At 37.2% G+C, this 16,566-nt stretch overlaps 1 protein-coding gene across 2 annotated transcripts; it reads left to right on the forward strand.

Moving 5' to 3' along the window:
- On the forward strand, nt 1-11,050 carry LOC127641513 (uncharacterized). Of its 2 annotated transcripts, none has more exons than XM_052124555.1 (9): nt 1-76; nt 1,822-2,046; nt 2,334-2,687; nt 2,775-3,011; nt 3,132-3,452; nt 5,800-6,009; nt 6,171-6,276; nt 8,028-8,082; nt 8,186-11,050. In XM_052124555.1, the coding sequence occupies exons 2-9, from the start codon at nt 1,992-1,994 to the stop codon at nt 8,396-8,398; spliced, it is 1,551 nt and encodes a 516-aa protein (XP_051980515.1). In that variant the 5' UTR covers nt 1-76; nt 1,822-1,991; the 3' UTR covers nt 8,399-11,050. The 2 variants fall into 2 exon arrangements, with proteins under 2 accessions (XP_051980515.1, XP_051980514.1); XM_052124554.1 differs by having other exon boundaries at nt 28-76; nt 1,902-2,046.
- Nucleotides 11,051-16,566: the final 5,516 nt, after the last annotated feature.

The raw sequence follows: 16,566 nt of genomic DNA on the forward strand, positions 1-16,566 counted from the left end.
CTGCCAGAGCTTCAAAAATTGAGAGCACTTTTAAAAACTGAAAGCTACAACATGTTTGAGAACTCCTCAACCTAATGTATGTATACATGATCTTTAAATTGAACATTCATTAACATTCATTTCATGAAACATTTAATTGTTGAACATGTTCTAACTTTTCTGCGTGTCAAAGAAAATGTTTAATTAGTTGTCTCTATATTTTACATTTTCATTAAATTATTATTGCATTATGTAACGTTATGAAGTGTTTTTTTATTAACATCTTTAGATTTACATTTGAGTAACATCATTGCCTATTATCATTACGGAGAGTGAGAGAGAGAGAGAGAGATTAATGCTGCCTTTATGTGCTATCGGAATGATTCTATTTCCCAATTCTAAAGTGGTAATTATGAGTAAGTTGCATTCAATGCTTTGTTGTTGGAATAAACTTTCATTCATTATATATATGTATATATATATATATGTATATATATATATATATATATATATATATATATATATATATATATATATATTATATTACTGTGCAAAAGTCTTAGGCACATAATATGTTTCACAAAAGCATTTGTCTTAAGATGGTTATTTATATCTTCAGCTTTAGTGTGTCAATAGGAAATATAAATGTTAGACTCCCAAATATGATATTTGCAAATAGATTAGAATAGAAGAACAGGGAGCCCTGCAACAGATGTCATGTCCCCCACAAAGCCCCCCCACTGAACATCGGGTCAGTCTGAGATTACACAATGAGACTGAAGCAATTGAGACAGCCTAAATAGATAAAAGAACTGTGATGAATTCTCCAAGAAGCTTGGAACATCTGATCTGCCAACAACCAATAAAAACTGTGTCCAGGTGTACCTAGGAGAATTGGGGCTGTTTTAAATGCAAAGGTCGTCACACCGAATATTGATTTCGCTTTTTTATATTTACTGGACTTTGTATGACATTAAGTGATAAATGAAAACTAATTATTTCATTATTTTTTAAGACTTACTCCACTATACAACATTTTTCACAAGTGCCTAAAACTTTAGATTTCTTGAGGAACTTTAATTTTGACACCATAAAAAATATTACTCCGCTTGCAGACGATAATGGAATTTTGGTCAAATACAAGCTATATTTACAGTGTAAAAATGAACAACATGCATCAACTGGTTGTTGATATACATAAATGAATATAGCCAAAATAGCAAGCGCTAACAATTAACTGTATTTAGAAAAGTGATTAAAACCTGTCATTCAATACAGGAACCGTACTCTTCTCCGCCATGTTGAAAAATTGGGACTACCCCCATCTCTGAAACTTTGGTATCAAAATGATCACAGAGTTTCCCAGTCATAAATACGACTTGAGGGGTCATTCATGTGCAACTTCCGAGTGGGAAACTCATATTTACGATAATTCTGATAGCAGGTAAAGGCAACATATGCAATGAAGTCTAAGAAGTTTAAGGTCATTATTGATGGGTTAAGTGTTTAAATGCTGTATTGTGTTCATGTGTTTTATCATCGTTAGTTTCATGTATATTCAGAGTTTTGTGTTAATGGGCTTTTTGGTTAAAGGTTTTGTTTGATGTTTTTTTTTTTTTAAAGTGGGGTTTTCATTTTCATATTCATAGTTTAAATGTAAAAATTGGCGGAGTTAGTTCAAGGAAACATAATGTAGTTGATTGAAAAGTAGTGTTTTGGGACTTTTTTACTCAAGAAATGTATGTTTGTAGCCTCACGTGTACTTTAAATGTTTGATTAACTTGCAGTTACATTGTAAATGGGAGAAGGGATTCATTATTTCCTCTCTTATACACCCTTCAGTCTCAGAGACCACAACATTGAGAGTGTATGTTTGTGTGTTTCCGTGTCCTGTGTTAAATAAACTGCATGGTCCACAAAAGAGAGTGGTATCGGTGGTCGATTTGTGGTGCTGAGACGAAGTTGGCTAAGATTATATTCTACTCTGTAAGAATACACAAAATAGTGAAACAATGGATTTCAACTCCAATCTCTTATCAGTGATCCTCCTACTGATGAACATCACAGGTAATGCCTTTTATTATAATTGTGTAAATGGATTCTATGTTCTGTTATTGAATCAAAAATAATTCCAACATAGACTTATTCCAACAAGTTATTTTAGTACAAATTAAATTGTAGGTTAAGAATGATGGTTTCAATATCTGAGGAAAACCTAATGTCAAGTGCAGTGAAAGTTGCCTTATGGGTCATGACTTTGACTTTTTTTCCACACACATTGGATTGCTGGAATAGTGAGTCTCTACAGTACACGGTACAAACTTGTTGGTCCTAATGCAATACAAATTTTTCAGGCTCTCAAACGTTGGACCGTTTCCCTGTGACCTGTGAGAAACAGAACATTTGTGCTTTGAAGGAGACTCAGGTGACACTGAAATGCTCTTATTCAAACACAAACATCAAAACTGTGTTCTGGTTCAGTCAGAAACAGAGTACAAACTGGAGACACAAAGATGAACCTGAAGATTTGACTGTAGACTCTGATTACTCAGGACGTGTGAAACATCAGATCACAAACACAAACACACATTCAACACTCATAATTTCAGATCTAAGAGAGAGAGACTCTGGAGAATATCACCTCATGTTCATTATGAAGGATGGAGTTAAACATCTCAGCTCATCAGCAGTCAATCTGACAGTCACAGGTGAAATTGCTGCTAGATTCTGGTCAGTGACTCAAGATATCTTAATTTGTCCTGTAATAAATGATTCTTAACATTTAACATATTTAGTCCTGCAGGTGAAAATGAATCCTCAATCAACAGAGCAGAGAAATCAGAGAGAACTTAATCTGACCTGTGACACTTCCTGCACTTTGACCTCCATACCTCAGAAGTACTACTGGAAACAAAATGGGCGATATATAACAGATAATCATTCCAGAAGCATCAAAGTGCAATCCAGTGAAGATCCTGTCAGCTATTCCTGTTTTCTTTCTCCTGACTTTAAAAATACCTCCTCTCCTGTGTGTGAGTGTGACGCTTACTTTTATAAAGCACTAATGGAATATCAGTGTTGGTTCATACATGTCTGTATCTGCACATCTTTTACAATATTAATTTAACAGCAGCAGTCTTTGACTCTTTCAGGCATTTCTAAGAGTAAGTGCTGGAATGTGACTTACACCTCTACAAGAGTCTGTGCTTTGGTTGGCTCAACAGTAGACATTCCCTCTTTATACTCACATCCAGCTGGTCATACAGTAATTAAAGCATTCTGGTATTACGTTCAGCCTGGGGATTTCCTGGACCTGCGTAAAGAGTCGTGGCTTGTTGGTCGTGTGGAGTATTTGGGGAACACACTGAGAATCAAAGACGTCAAGATGAGCGACTCTAGAGAATATCGATTCAGGATCATCACTAACAGAAACTCTTACAATGGTTTACCTGGAGTTATTCTTACTGTCACAGGTAACTACTCATAGGTGTATAGCACCAAATGTTCTGCCCCGGGCACAGAACTATTTTAGGGTCCCCTGACCAATTTGGGTTTGAGGTGGTAATAATATCCAGTATAAACATTTTTACAGATATTTAACTGCGCTAATTCATACATTTTTATTTTCAAACACAAATATTATTTTAATCAAGCCATTCATTATAAAATAAATAAATAAAAATAAAATAAAGCCTACTAACAAAATAAATAATATGTTTAAATTCTTAACTTAAATACGTTTTCTTGTTGGCAAAGTCACCATATCATTTCTGAAATGAGAAAGGTGCCAGGTCGTTCAGTCTAGTTTTAGAAAGTCTTAACTTGCTAACTGATATTTACACAGAGTCCAAAATTAACTTAAAATTAAGACTGGGTATTATTACAGATTTCCAGATTCGAAGTATATTTTGGTTTTCAATTTCCATTTAACTTAGTTCTCAGCTCATGCTGTTATTTAAGAAGGGACCTTCTAATCTTCTAGGTAACCCTTCTATGCACAATTTGAAAATATATATTTTACAAATTATATTTTGCCAGTTTTTCATCATATTGGTTGCAGTTTCATTATATTCATTATATTCCATCAATAAATGTCTTGAAAATGCATGTATTATTTTATATATATATTTTGTTAAATTTTTATTGTTTACATATTGTTACAATTGTTTTATTTACAATTATTTACATTGATACTCAGAACACATGCTAAATCAGTACTGTCTAAAATAAATAGACAACGACCTCTGAGCGCAACGACTCACATTTTCTATTTGTGACTTAATGTGAGGAAAATTCCACATGTACCTCATAAGGAGTTTATGCATCATAGTTAAACATCTATTGGTAAATTTTGCACTGAAGTAAAATATTCATACAGTATATTTTGATGTTGACAGTTTGATATGAATTGTGCCCGTCACTCTATTAAGCAAGCATCTGATTGTTGTTCACTGTTTAATGAAAAGCGTGTAATGATGCAGTTGCTAATAATGTTACCTACCACCCGGTATGTACCTGAATATTTCCATTTGTTTTCACGCCAAAAGCAAACTAAATTCTTTAATTTGGCGCATATCAATTGTTAATTTGGGCTATACTTAAATGAATATTAAGCAGTTAATACCACCCAAGTAGCTACATTGGCAGGTATGGCTCCCTTTTCTTCTGAAAAAACTCATAAATCATCTCCTTTTTATTTTGAATGTCTGATTTTGGATTCATTTCTGTAGATGCATTAATGGACTAAACAATGACATCATGACGTGTACTCAGTTTAGACCACATGCTGGCTGATGGACAAGACCACTTTCGCTTTTGTTGAAGGGGGGTCACTAACAAGGCAGATTATAAGGGAACTCCCCATTTTTAGAGGTGGGAAACGTTTTATTCCAACCAATAGCATGTTATTACTATATATATATAACGAATGATAATATAATGGAATATCAACGAAGCCTTTCTGTTGGTCATTACCCATGGTCCGACGCCCCTGACTGAACTGCAGGTGCTGTTTGAAAAAGTTAAGAATATTGTGTACCAATGTACAGCATGATTTCTGTTTATTTCAGCAATATACATTTGTACTGTAACAGCCCCATACTCACTCTACTGAGTTCTCTCTTCTGTACATTTAAAGCAAAATATAAAGAGAGAGACAGCAATAATAAAAGTATGAGTCGTGTAATTCAGTGATTTCAAATAATTATGCAATACTGTGAGTTTAGGTAGTAAATCTAAGGTCCGTTGTCCCTGAAATGAAAATACTGTCATCATTCACTCACTCACCCTCATGTTGTTGTAAACCATATGACCTTCTTTTTTTATAGGCCCAACTCAAATTTTTTTTGGCAGAATGCCCAAGAGGTTCCCTTTCATAAAATGAAAGTAGATTGGGACCAGTTTCTGTCAAGCTCCAAAAAGGACAATAACCATAAGTATTGTAAAAGTAGCCCATAGGAATCATATCAAGCATATCAAGATAGATTTGCGTAAATAACAAACCCAAATTTAAATAGTTATTACCTGATAATCTTGACTTGGAAAATCAAGCTTGGCAGCCATGGTCACTATTCACTTTCAATGTATGGAAAAGAGCATCATAGACAATCTGCTATAAATAACTCTTTTGTGTTTCATGGAAGGAATAGGCCATAATATGGGTTTGGTACAACATCAGGGTGAGAAAATTAGGTCATAGTTTTCAGACAGAACTATACCTTTGACTCCCACATTTGCCGCTTCTGACGAGAAGTACTGAAAGAAAAATTGTGTTCATGTTCATGTCTAGAGATATCGGCTTAAAAGATTTTTGTTTTTCAGATACGCAGGTGACAAGCAGCCCAGCCACAGTATCAGAGGGAGAGAAAGTGATATTAAGCTGTTCAACCAAATGCACTCTGAATTTAAATCATACTTATGTTTGGTACAAGAATGGATATCAGGTAACAGATGGAGTCACAAAATTAAACAAGTTGTACCTGGACTCAGTCAGTAGAGAGGAGCTGCAAGAGTATTCCTGTGATCCAGGAGGTAACACAACTCTCATGATACATGTGCTGTGCTTTAGTGTTTAAATGATCATTCTGATGTTAGACAGTGTTTTAATTTTAACACTGTATAATGATTATAATTGTATTTCTCTATTTTCTCTTATTGAATCTCAGCCTGTACCTCATTGTTCATGTTTTCAGGAATCCAGGCACCTACAAAACCAAATAACACCACAGCAATATTGAGCACAATATTCGTACTATCTGTGTTTCTGATTCTTGTACTTATTGGAATCCTGTGCTATAGGTAAAGATGTATTACTCGACCCTCTCTCTAACCATTAGAATTGAATTTGTATTTATTATTTATCTCTTTTTTTGCTCCGTTTTGCCTTTTAAGACAACTATATAAGTACCCTCTTTGCATGTAAAATGAGAAACAGTGCTTTTCTGTGCTTAATTATGGGCTGCAGGTTTGCGGCCTGGTTCAGTATAGTCGGCACCAAAGGTTGCGCTAGAATAAGGACTACTTTCGTAGGCGTAGCATTCATTAAAATGGTATACACATGACAGTAGTCCATGTACCAACAGATTTTTGACTCTCCTAGCGCATGTAGTGAATTTAAGCAACCGCTGTGTTCAAGATTTTTACTTTGTCGGTCATGTGCTGCTTTAAAAGACCATCCTGTCTGAAAATTTGAAAAAGTGCATACATGTACAAGTTTGCAGAACTTTTTAAATGTGCCTGATATTAACATAAAGTGACACAGATGAGAAACACACACATCTAAAGCTCAGTTACAGGTTCTCCGTTAAAATAACTTTGAAATTCTGCTCTAAACTTTATGTGCGCTTAGATTAATCGGGAAATTGTAATTGGCAGAAACTGTCACTTTTTTTAGTTTTATTGTTGTTCTCACACTTCTTTCCACATTATTATCATGCAGTAACACACTGACATAATGATTGATGGATGCAGTCATGAAATCAGAGACCCTCTCTTTGAAATCTGTACACAATTGGTCAAAAGAGACGCATATTACCTGGGACATTATGGCGAGGGGACCTGCCCATTTGCGATCGGATCACCCAAATCACATCTGTAATACCAGGCAATAAACAGGGCACACACACACACACACACACAGCGGGAGAGTAAGAGAAAGAGTGAAGTCAAAACTGATGCACTATGTTCTAATTGTTTTCTTGTTTTTTTATCATTTGAAATTATCTGTCAATTTTTCAAATAATCGGTAAATTACGGAAAATCGTCGGGTAACGCAACACCTGATCAGTTTTGCCCCATTCAGATCCTTTACAAAGCATGAACTACAATCTGCTTTGTAATGTGGCACCCAAAAAGTTAAAGTCAAACTGAAAACATCATGTATTTGTTAAAATTAAACTTATTTCATGTCACTGAGGTTGTTCAAAAGGATATGCAGAGCGGAAGGTGCTACACGCAGCCATGAACAGCCAAGGTTTTCCCACGTTTCACTCTTATCCAGGAATCACACAATGTCCTTTTAAGTACTTAAAGTTCTTGAATTATGCTTTTAGAAATGTAAGTATTGTAATACCTGAAAAACTGGCTTGTTTTGCTCGATGTGTAAATGTGTGCAGGTTTTTAATGTCAGTTGTTCAAGGGTTTCCGAATGAGCTGGGATGAATAGTGTAGTTTCATTAAATGTTTGTGAGTTTTAAGCTTTGAACGTTAAGTATATTTTCGTAGTACATTTATCTTTTCGTATTTACATTTGAAACAATATACTTATTTGTTACAATGTTTTTATCACTGTTAACCTTACCCCTAACTTTAAACCTAAACCTAACCCTACTCCAACCCCTACCCTAAAACCTAACCCTAACCCTAACCCTACTTACCTAACCTAACCTCAACATCTGTAGCAGCAAATGAGAATCTTCACAGCAGAACAACATGTAGTAACACAATAAATACATTGTATTGTATGTACTTTAATGCTAGTACAGAGTAGTTAAAGAAACCTATTATAAATTGGGACATAATTTTATTTCTCCTGATATTACCTCATGTAGGAGGAGGAAGGATAATCCATCTCAAAAGTGTGAGGATGCAAAAGAGGGTTTAAAGGTGAGAACATTGGACCAAAAAAATTATTTATTGAACGCATAATACTGAAAAATGTTTGTCACTGATATTTGTTTTCTGCTTTCTTCTCTGTCCCAACTCTCAGTCTGATTCAGCTACAGTGGACAACACTGCACCATTGTCTACAATCTATGACTCCAAGCAGCAAACTAACATGATGGATGAGGACATTCATTATTCAAGTATTAATTTCAAGCAGTCTCACTTGAAGAAAACATCTTTGGCCACTACTGAAATATATTCAACCATAGAAAATGTTCCTTATGCCACTGTGCAGTTCAAAAGACCGTTAGCTTAGCCAGGCTTAAAATCACCAGTCTTAGCTTGACCAACTAAGCTTTTGCTCTTGTTTAAAGTAAGTCTCTGCGTATTTTGATGTTTTAAACTTTTAAACTAAATTGTTCAAATAGTATAGTAAAACATTGTGCCCAAGGTCTTAAAATCTTGAAGTTCATACAATGGATCCAGCTGTGTGCCACCCACAATCCCAAATTAATGTATACCTACATTTTCACCAAGGTAAATTCATTTTAATAAGTTACATTTAATTGGTTTAAATATTGATTCAGGTTATAGTAAAAGCAATAATAACTACGGACTGCCATTGGGCATTTGTTGTCAAAATGTTAAGAACAGTTTGGATCACTTACACTGTTGTTATCAATTATAATGGCTATTAAATGTGGCTTTGTGTTTTTATTAACGTTTGTCTTGAGTCTAAATAACACATCTCTGTTATGCCTTCTTTGCCCAATTTAATGTGTTGGATGAAGCGCTCAATGGCATACTGAAAAGCTTTCTGGTGACTTTACATAATTATTTGAAAAGCACGGTTAATCTTAATATTATTCTTTTAATTCCTGAGGTATTTCACGCAATCAAATCACCTTTCTCTCCGTGTTTGAGAACGGCAGAACAAGTGCTAGTAGGAAGGCTTGTCCCATTGCAGGAAGGTGCTCCAAAATTGTCTTACCTCACCCCTAATCCTAACCATATACACTCACTGAGCACTTTATTAGGAACACCTGTACATCTACTTATTTATATAATTATCTAATCAGCCAATCATGTGGCAGCAGTGTAGTGCATAAAATCATGCAGATATGGGTCAGGAGTTAATATGGGTCAAGTTAATGTTCACGTCAACCATTAGAATGGGGAACAAATCTCAGTGATTTCGACTGTGGCATGATAGTTGGTGCCAGACGGGCTGGTTTGAGCATTTCTGTAACTGCTGATCTCCTGGGATTTTCACGCACAAAAGTCTCTAGAGACTCAGAATAGTGCCAAAAACAAAAAACACCGTAAGCGGCAGTTATGTGGACAGAAACACCTTGTTTACGAGAGAGGTCAACAGAGAATGGCCAGACTGGTTCGAGCTGACAGAAAGGCTACGGTAACTCAGATAACCACTCTGTACAATTGTAGTGATCAGAATAACATCTCAGAATGCACAACACGTCGAACCTTGAGGCGGATGGGCTACAACAGCAGAAGATCATGTCTGGCACTTTATTAGGACCATACTGTTCTTAATAAAGTACTCAGTGAGTGTACAGCCTGTAAGACTGAGTACCCAGCCAGGCACAACTCAGGGCACATTTCAGCTATATCTAATCTCCATCTGTTAACCTTAGTTAATTTTTAGACATTGATCCACTTGACAAATAAATAACACAAATTTGATGTGTATAAATATCTTTGTTTTTTAAACCAACCCAAAACAATTATCTTACTACAAAATGCAATGTTCTATTATCAGTGCATTACAGCATATTTATTATACAAAAATATATATTTAGATATTTATGTATACAATTTTTGTAAATGAAATGGATAAATTCTCACTATTCATAAACAAAGCAATAGATTTGACATGAATGCAATTTTTCTATAAACAGAAATGGCTGAACTCAGCATACTGCCAAATTCTAGTTTAAACAGGGAACTCCCATGTAGCCTACATATAGCCTTTTAATAGAAATTCTTTGCAAGCCTACGGTTTTATTTTTAGAAGAATATTTTTAAAAATTGTCATTAAGAAATTAAATGGGTGTATTTATTTATGACTTTTCTGAGTAAGCAAAGATATAATTGTTTGCCTTTGATTGTTGGTCATTATCAAATATATAAATGCTACATTTACATAAGAAGTGAAAACATTCATCACTAATCCTACTGATACACATTACAGGTATAATAATGTTTGTGTATTAATGCATTCCATTTTTCTTCTATTACCTAATCAACATGAATCGACAGACTAGTGGTGTACATACTGTCTAGAGAGCAATATTTTCATGTTATGATCAGCATTGTTAACAACACATGATGAGTAATGAAAATGGTTTAAAGGAATAATGTGTGTTCAAAACAAACCTTTTCACAAATGAATGGAATAGTATTTGAAAGCTTTTAATGATTATAAAACACACCTCTCATGCTTTGTGATAACATTGTTCTTGCTCGACAATAAAGGGGTGAAAAATGGAGAATGTTTTTTTTTAATACTTAAACTGAAAATGAAGGAAATAAGATAATCATAAAATTGCCTACTTTTTCTTCAAACGCTGACAGCTCTTTCACAAATCGCTGAAACTAAGCTGGAGAACTTCACAACGTGTGATGTGGGTATACATTATCTTTTAGTTGAACGTTGGTTTTATGAGCTAATAAAATTAATGTATTTGTTTTTTAGGTAATGTTATGACCTTGAACATAGTTCAAATAATTATTGAGTTATTGGGCTAGATAAAAGATTTTACATATATTTTATAATGTTTTTCTAAGGTAAGAGACGAAGAATGTATTATTATTATTATATATATATTTGTATTTGTATTTAAAAAAGTTAATTCATGATGTGCACATTTCAGAAGACCTCTTCATATGCTATTGTAATTCTGTGTGCCGCAGCATGTAACAAATGTGTAACATTAAAAGGCATTAAAGAGAGTTTGAATGAATATGTCAAATTTGTTCTATTCTGGAAAAGCAATGATATATTTTTTTAGTTTTGTTGTTGTCTTGCATAGTGTACTTCAAATTAAAGAAGGGAAAGCGTGTATTTAAACACCAGACTTTTATTACTGATTCTACTGATTCACACTCCAGATATGATCATTATGGTTTGTCATAAACAAAATTGGGTAACACATTACAATAAGGTCCTGTTTACATTTACATTTATTCATTTGACAGACACTTTTACCCAAAGCGACTTACAAATGAGGAATACATTGAAAGCAAATCATCTTCAGGAGAAAGTGCTGTATTGCAAAGTTTCACTAGCATCAAAATAGTAGTATGCAAAACAGATTCAAGTTTTCGTTTAATTTAGTGACTGGTAAAGAGCTCATGGAAAAGATGTGTCATCAGCTTTTTTTGAAGACAGAAAGTGAGTCAGCTTCACAGAGTTGGGAAGGTCATTCCACCAACGTAGTGCAATGAAACCGAAAATGCGGGAAAGTGTTTTGGTGCCTGTTTGTGTTGGTACAACAAGGCGCTGTTCCTTAGTCAACCGCAGGCTTCTGATGGAAACGTAGCACTGCAGAAATGATTTTAGGTATGCTGTAGCAGACCCAGTGAATTTGATACCTGCATCAACCGACAGCCAGTGAAGAGAGACCAGGAGTGGTGTAACATGTGCTCTCTTTGGTTCATTAAAGTCCAGATGTGCTGCTGCATTCTGGATCATTTGCAGAGGTCTAATTGTGCATGCAGGGAGGTGCAATGAGAGTGTTCCAGTAGTCCAGTCTAGTTATGACAAGTGACTGAACAAAAATTGTGTGGCATGTTCAGAGAGGAAGGGTCTTATCTTCCTGATATTGTAGAGTGTATATCTACATGATCGTGCAGTCTTTGAGATGTGGTCTGAGTTGGTTATTGATGGATACCCCAAGATTTCTGACCGTTTTGGAAGGCGTTACTGTAGACAAACCCAACTGCACAGTGATGTGTTCAACAGCAGGGTAGGCTGGAAAGACAATACACTAATAGGAAGATCGCTTTTGACATACCAGGCGGGGCTTTGCGGCGGTGCCGCGGCATGATTGGGCGGGTTGTCCCGAAGGCGGCAGCCCAGTCGAGACCTCCACGTCAGACGCCTGGATGCTCTCCGATGCAGCGGTGATGTTACCATCCAATTCCAGGGGCTCAAGGGAGAATGCCGGCTGACTGTGAGGCGAGCCGCACTCATCCCGAGCTTGGACAGAAGTGAGCATGTCAGGGGGCTCGTGGGGATTTACCCGGCAAAACCAAGCCCATCGTTATCCCCATATCGCCTTCATCGCCAGCCGGGTCGTCCTCAATCCCATGGGAAGAAGGAGTGAAGTGGGGGGTGGCTGAAGTGGCATTCACCTTAAGGAAGGAGAGCCGCGACAGCAACGCTGCCATGGTCATGTTCTCGCAATGAGTACATGAGCCATCCACGAACACCGCCTCAGTGTGATTGCTGCCCAGGCACACGAGGCAGCGTCTGTGGCCATCGGTCTTGGAGAGAAATTGACCGCATCCAGGAACTACACAAGGGCGGAAGGGCATCTTGAAAAAGCCGTTCAACGCCGCTGTGTATTGCTCTTTTACGAGTGGAAAACTCAAACTCTTTTAGAGAAAATAAAACTCTTTTAGGAGGATAACACTCTTTTAAACAGTGAAAAGCGCTGTAGAAGTACCCAGGGGCATGGACTGCACAGCGTGCAGAGAGAGAGAATGCCAGCTGGAAATGCGCCGTAGATCCAACAGCAATGCTTCTCGCTGATAGAGTTGAGTGAAACAGTGGTGAACTCAACTTGCTGTTGCACAACCGTTCGGCTCCGAAGAAAAATTCTGACTGACAGCCGCTGCCCTGCTTCCCTTTATACCCGTATGTCCGGGGCGGGGCATGCAAATTCTGTCTGCTAACTTGACATTGGCCTTTTCTCAAGTTCAGAGGTACGTTTGGCGTCCCAGGAAGTCCCCTTGTGTCACTTCATTCGACACAGTGTCGAGTGAGTGACAGAAGGGAAACTATAAGAGCTTCTCTTACTGTTCGAGGAAGTGTTTTCACTATGTTAAATGTTGTTAATTGACAGAGATCAACACACTGATCTTTTTCATCAGATACGCAGGTGACAAGCAGCCCAGCCACAGTATCAGAGGGAGAGAAAGTGATATTAAGCTGTTCAACCAAATGCACTCTGAATATAAATCATACTTATGTTTGGTACAAGAATGGACAACAGGTAACAGATAGAGTCACAAAATTAAACAAGTTGTGCCTGGACTCAGTCATCAAAGAGGAGCTTCAAGAATATTCCTGTGATGCAGGAGGTAACACAACTCTCATGATACATGTGGTTTAGTGTAAAATAAATGCTCTCATTCAGATGACCTCTTTAATTTAACAGTTCTGGAGTTTTAAAATTAGGAAAATGTCTTGTGTTTGTGACAAAGTTATATGTCTTGTGCATAGATTTCTCTACGAAGCCAATGGACAGAAGTGCGTTTGGACATTATACTGTCACTCTGTTGGTGTTTTTACCCCAGTTTCTATTAATAGCAGCTCTGTGGATGTGGTATGTACATTTCTCTAGCTTCACTTAACTGCATTAGAGTGGATAATCTGATATTTTTTTTAATTTATTTATTCAGACTTTATGAGTGTAAATTGTGGTATTTGAACTCTTGATTCCACAGGTTTTTCCACAGCAAGAAAAAGGCTTCGAAAAACCTAACTGACAGAGACAGAAATTATGAGGTGAGCATTTTTGAATATAGAGCTTTCAAATGTTAAACAAGAAAATAAATTACCAACTGTGTTATTATTTCTTATCCGTTTCTCTTTCTGTCTTTGTGCCTGTCAATCTTAGAATCTGGCATTCCACATGACTGTATGTAAATCTGCTGACTCTCCATCAGAAATGGTGCACGAATGTAATTGTTTGAGGACTCAATAGTCTCCCATTATACTGTCTCAACTGTTATTCTGAGATCGTCACCTAGCAACATTCATTTAGGACTGCCAACCGCAGATCAGTGATTCAAACAGTGATGTCATATTTAATGACATATCAATGTCTGCTCAGTCTAAATATTCTAATGCTCATATACAAGAATTATAGCTTCATGTGTTTATTACATTCAAACTTTGTTTTGTACATAATATCGTTTAATATCTGTTCTTGGCTTTATACATTTCATACTTAAGAAATGTAAGATTAAAAATTGAAAATCCTCTACTGACTTCTCGTTCAGTCTGCTGTTGTCTTTACACTGCAGTCTCACAATGATCAGAGGTATTAACACAAAACTTGTATGTTAGTCCACATTGTATGTCAGATTCTCACTAACTGCATGTGTAATATCGCACGGTAAAATATTGATCTTGAAAACATGATTGTGCCTAGAGACTGCAAGATGTACAGTGAAAAATAAATTACATTTTGATCTGTTCTCACCCAAAACATATTAGAAAGGGTGGCATATGACGTTACCCATGGCTTAAGCCTGTGGGTTAATGCAGCCCTGCATATAGAGCCTATAAGGTCGAGTAGCCGGCCAGGTACTACTGGGTGCACTACCTATGTTGGAGCAGTAAACCAATGGGATAAACTAGAGATGGGAGGAAGTGGACAACTGGTGGGAAAAATTTAAGGGAAAAATAGCAATAAACAGTATGACAGTCGTAGAAATAGAAATCAGGCCAGTTAAAATTTGTTCAGTTGTTTATCGCCAAACACTGTATCAGTCTCTAAGAAATTACATGAAGCACCACCAAGTGCAGTAAGACAGATCTGAATGTGAGAACAACAAAGTGAACATTTAATACTTTAATTGTAAACTTATATATATATATATATATATATATATATATATATATATATATATATATATATATATATATATATTTCAAATAGTTTGTATGTTAATAATAAAACGTCAGAAGTTGCTGTACTGTATCTTGGCTAATTTACTGACAATGAAACAATATACAGATAAATAACATAAATTGTGTGTGTACAAATAATTTTTCTAACCAAACCCCAATAAAAGTCTCTTCCTACTAAATTAAAGGTTCAGCTATCAGTGCTTTACAAAAAACGTATCATCTTAAAATAACAGGCAAATAACTGTTTATCCATGTTTAACTGTTAAACTAGATATCTTCACATTTTAAAATCGAATTAGTAGCAGCAGTAACAACAAAGCAGTAAGTTGACATGAACAAGAATGCCATTCTATAAACCGAAAAAGGGAAATTGCTCAACTCTTACAACATAAGTGGACAGTGGGACTAAGTCAGTGGTTCCAAACCCTGTTCCTGGAGGGCCCCACCCCCCCAACACTGCACATTTTGTATATCTCCCTTTTCTGACACATCTTTTAGTCACAACTAATGAGCTGATGAGACAAACAATTTTTGTGTGATTTAAAAAAAAATGTATTATACTAAATAGAAAATACTATAGGAGGCCCCTCTCGGGACAGACGCGCTGGCACACAGCTGGGAAAGTACGCGTTTCCCCAAGTGAGCCTTCTTGCACTGGTGCTGTGCATGGTCAGGGAGGACGAGGAACAATTCACCTTTGTGGCTCCTTATTGGCCCACTCGGACTTGGTTCTTGGATCTCACGCTCCTCCTGAGTTGAATTCCCCTGAGGAAGGACCTTCTTTCCCAGGGACGGAGCACCCTCTGTCATCCGCGCCCAGACCTCTGGAACCTCCATGTCTGGCCCCTGGACGGGACGCGGAAGATCTGAGTGACCTACCACCTGCGATCGTAGGCATGATCAACCAAGCCAGAGCTCTCTCTACCAGGCAGCTTTATGCCCTAAAGTGGCGCTTGTTCACAAATTGGTGTTTTTCCTGGTCTGAGGACCAGCAGAGATGAGCAGTTCTGTCAGTGCTTTCATTCCTGAAAGAGAACCTGCAAGCGAAGCTGCCGCTGGAGGAGGCAGACCCAGCCTTTTCGTTGCTGTGTCTGGTACGTGCTCAGAGCTTTCAATGTTCTGAGCAGCTCTTTATCTGCATCGGCAGACAGCGGAAAGAGAACGCTGTCTCCAAACAGAGGTTAGCTCACTGGGTTGTTGACGCCATCTCTCTGGCCAACCAGACCCAGACCCAGGCCGTGCCCGCCCCCTTGCGGGTTCGAGCACACTCGACGAGAAGTGTGGCATCCTCGTGGGTACTGGCCAACAGCACCTCCCTAGCAGACATATGCAGAGCAGCGTGCTCAGCAACACCCAACACCTTTGCGAGATTCTACAATCTCAGGGTTGAGTCAGTCTCGTCCCATGTTTTGTCAGGTCCGAGCTGGTAGATTCAGTAATACGGAACAGCCGACTGGGTGTTTATTTTCCATGGTACAGTCCCCCTGTTGGCAGACCTGCATCTCCCTTGGGCAGTCTCTCTGCCACGGTCACTTTGTTTGTAGAGTTTCTTCGAAGTAGAGCTTCTTCGACACAACGTCGAAGTGAGTGACAGACGG

Source organism: Xyrauchen texanus, chromosome 50 (genome assembly GCF_025860055.1).
Source record: "Xyrauchen texanus isolate HMW12.3.18 chromosome 50, RBS_HiC_50CHRs, whole genome shotgun sequence".
NCBI classification, from domain to species: domain Eukaryota; kingdom Metazoa; phylum Chordata; class Actinopteri; order Cypriniformes; family Catostomidae; genus Xyrauchen; species Xyrauchen texanus.

Excerpts from the sequence above, each read along its gene's own strand:
- LOC127641513 (XM_052124555.1), top strand. The coding sequence starts at position 1,992 with ATGGATTTCAACTCCAATCTCTTATCAGTGATCCTCCTACTGATGAAC. Across the intron at positions 3,453-5,799 it reads AGTTATTCTTACTGTCACAG|ATACGCAGGTGACAAGCAGC; the intron begins GTAACTACTCAT and ends TTTGTTTTTCAG. Across the intron at positions 6,010-6,170 it reads GTATTCCTGTGATCCAGGAG|GAATCCAGGCACCTACAAAA; the intron begins GTAACACAACTC and ends TCATGTTTTCAG.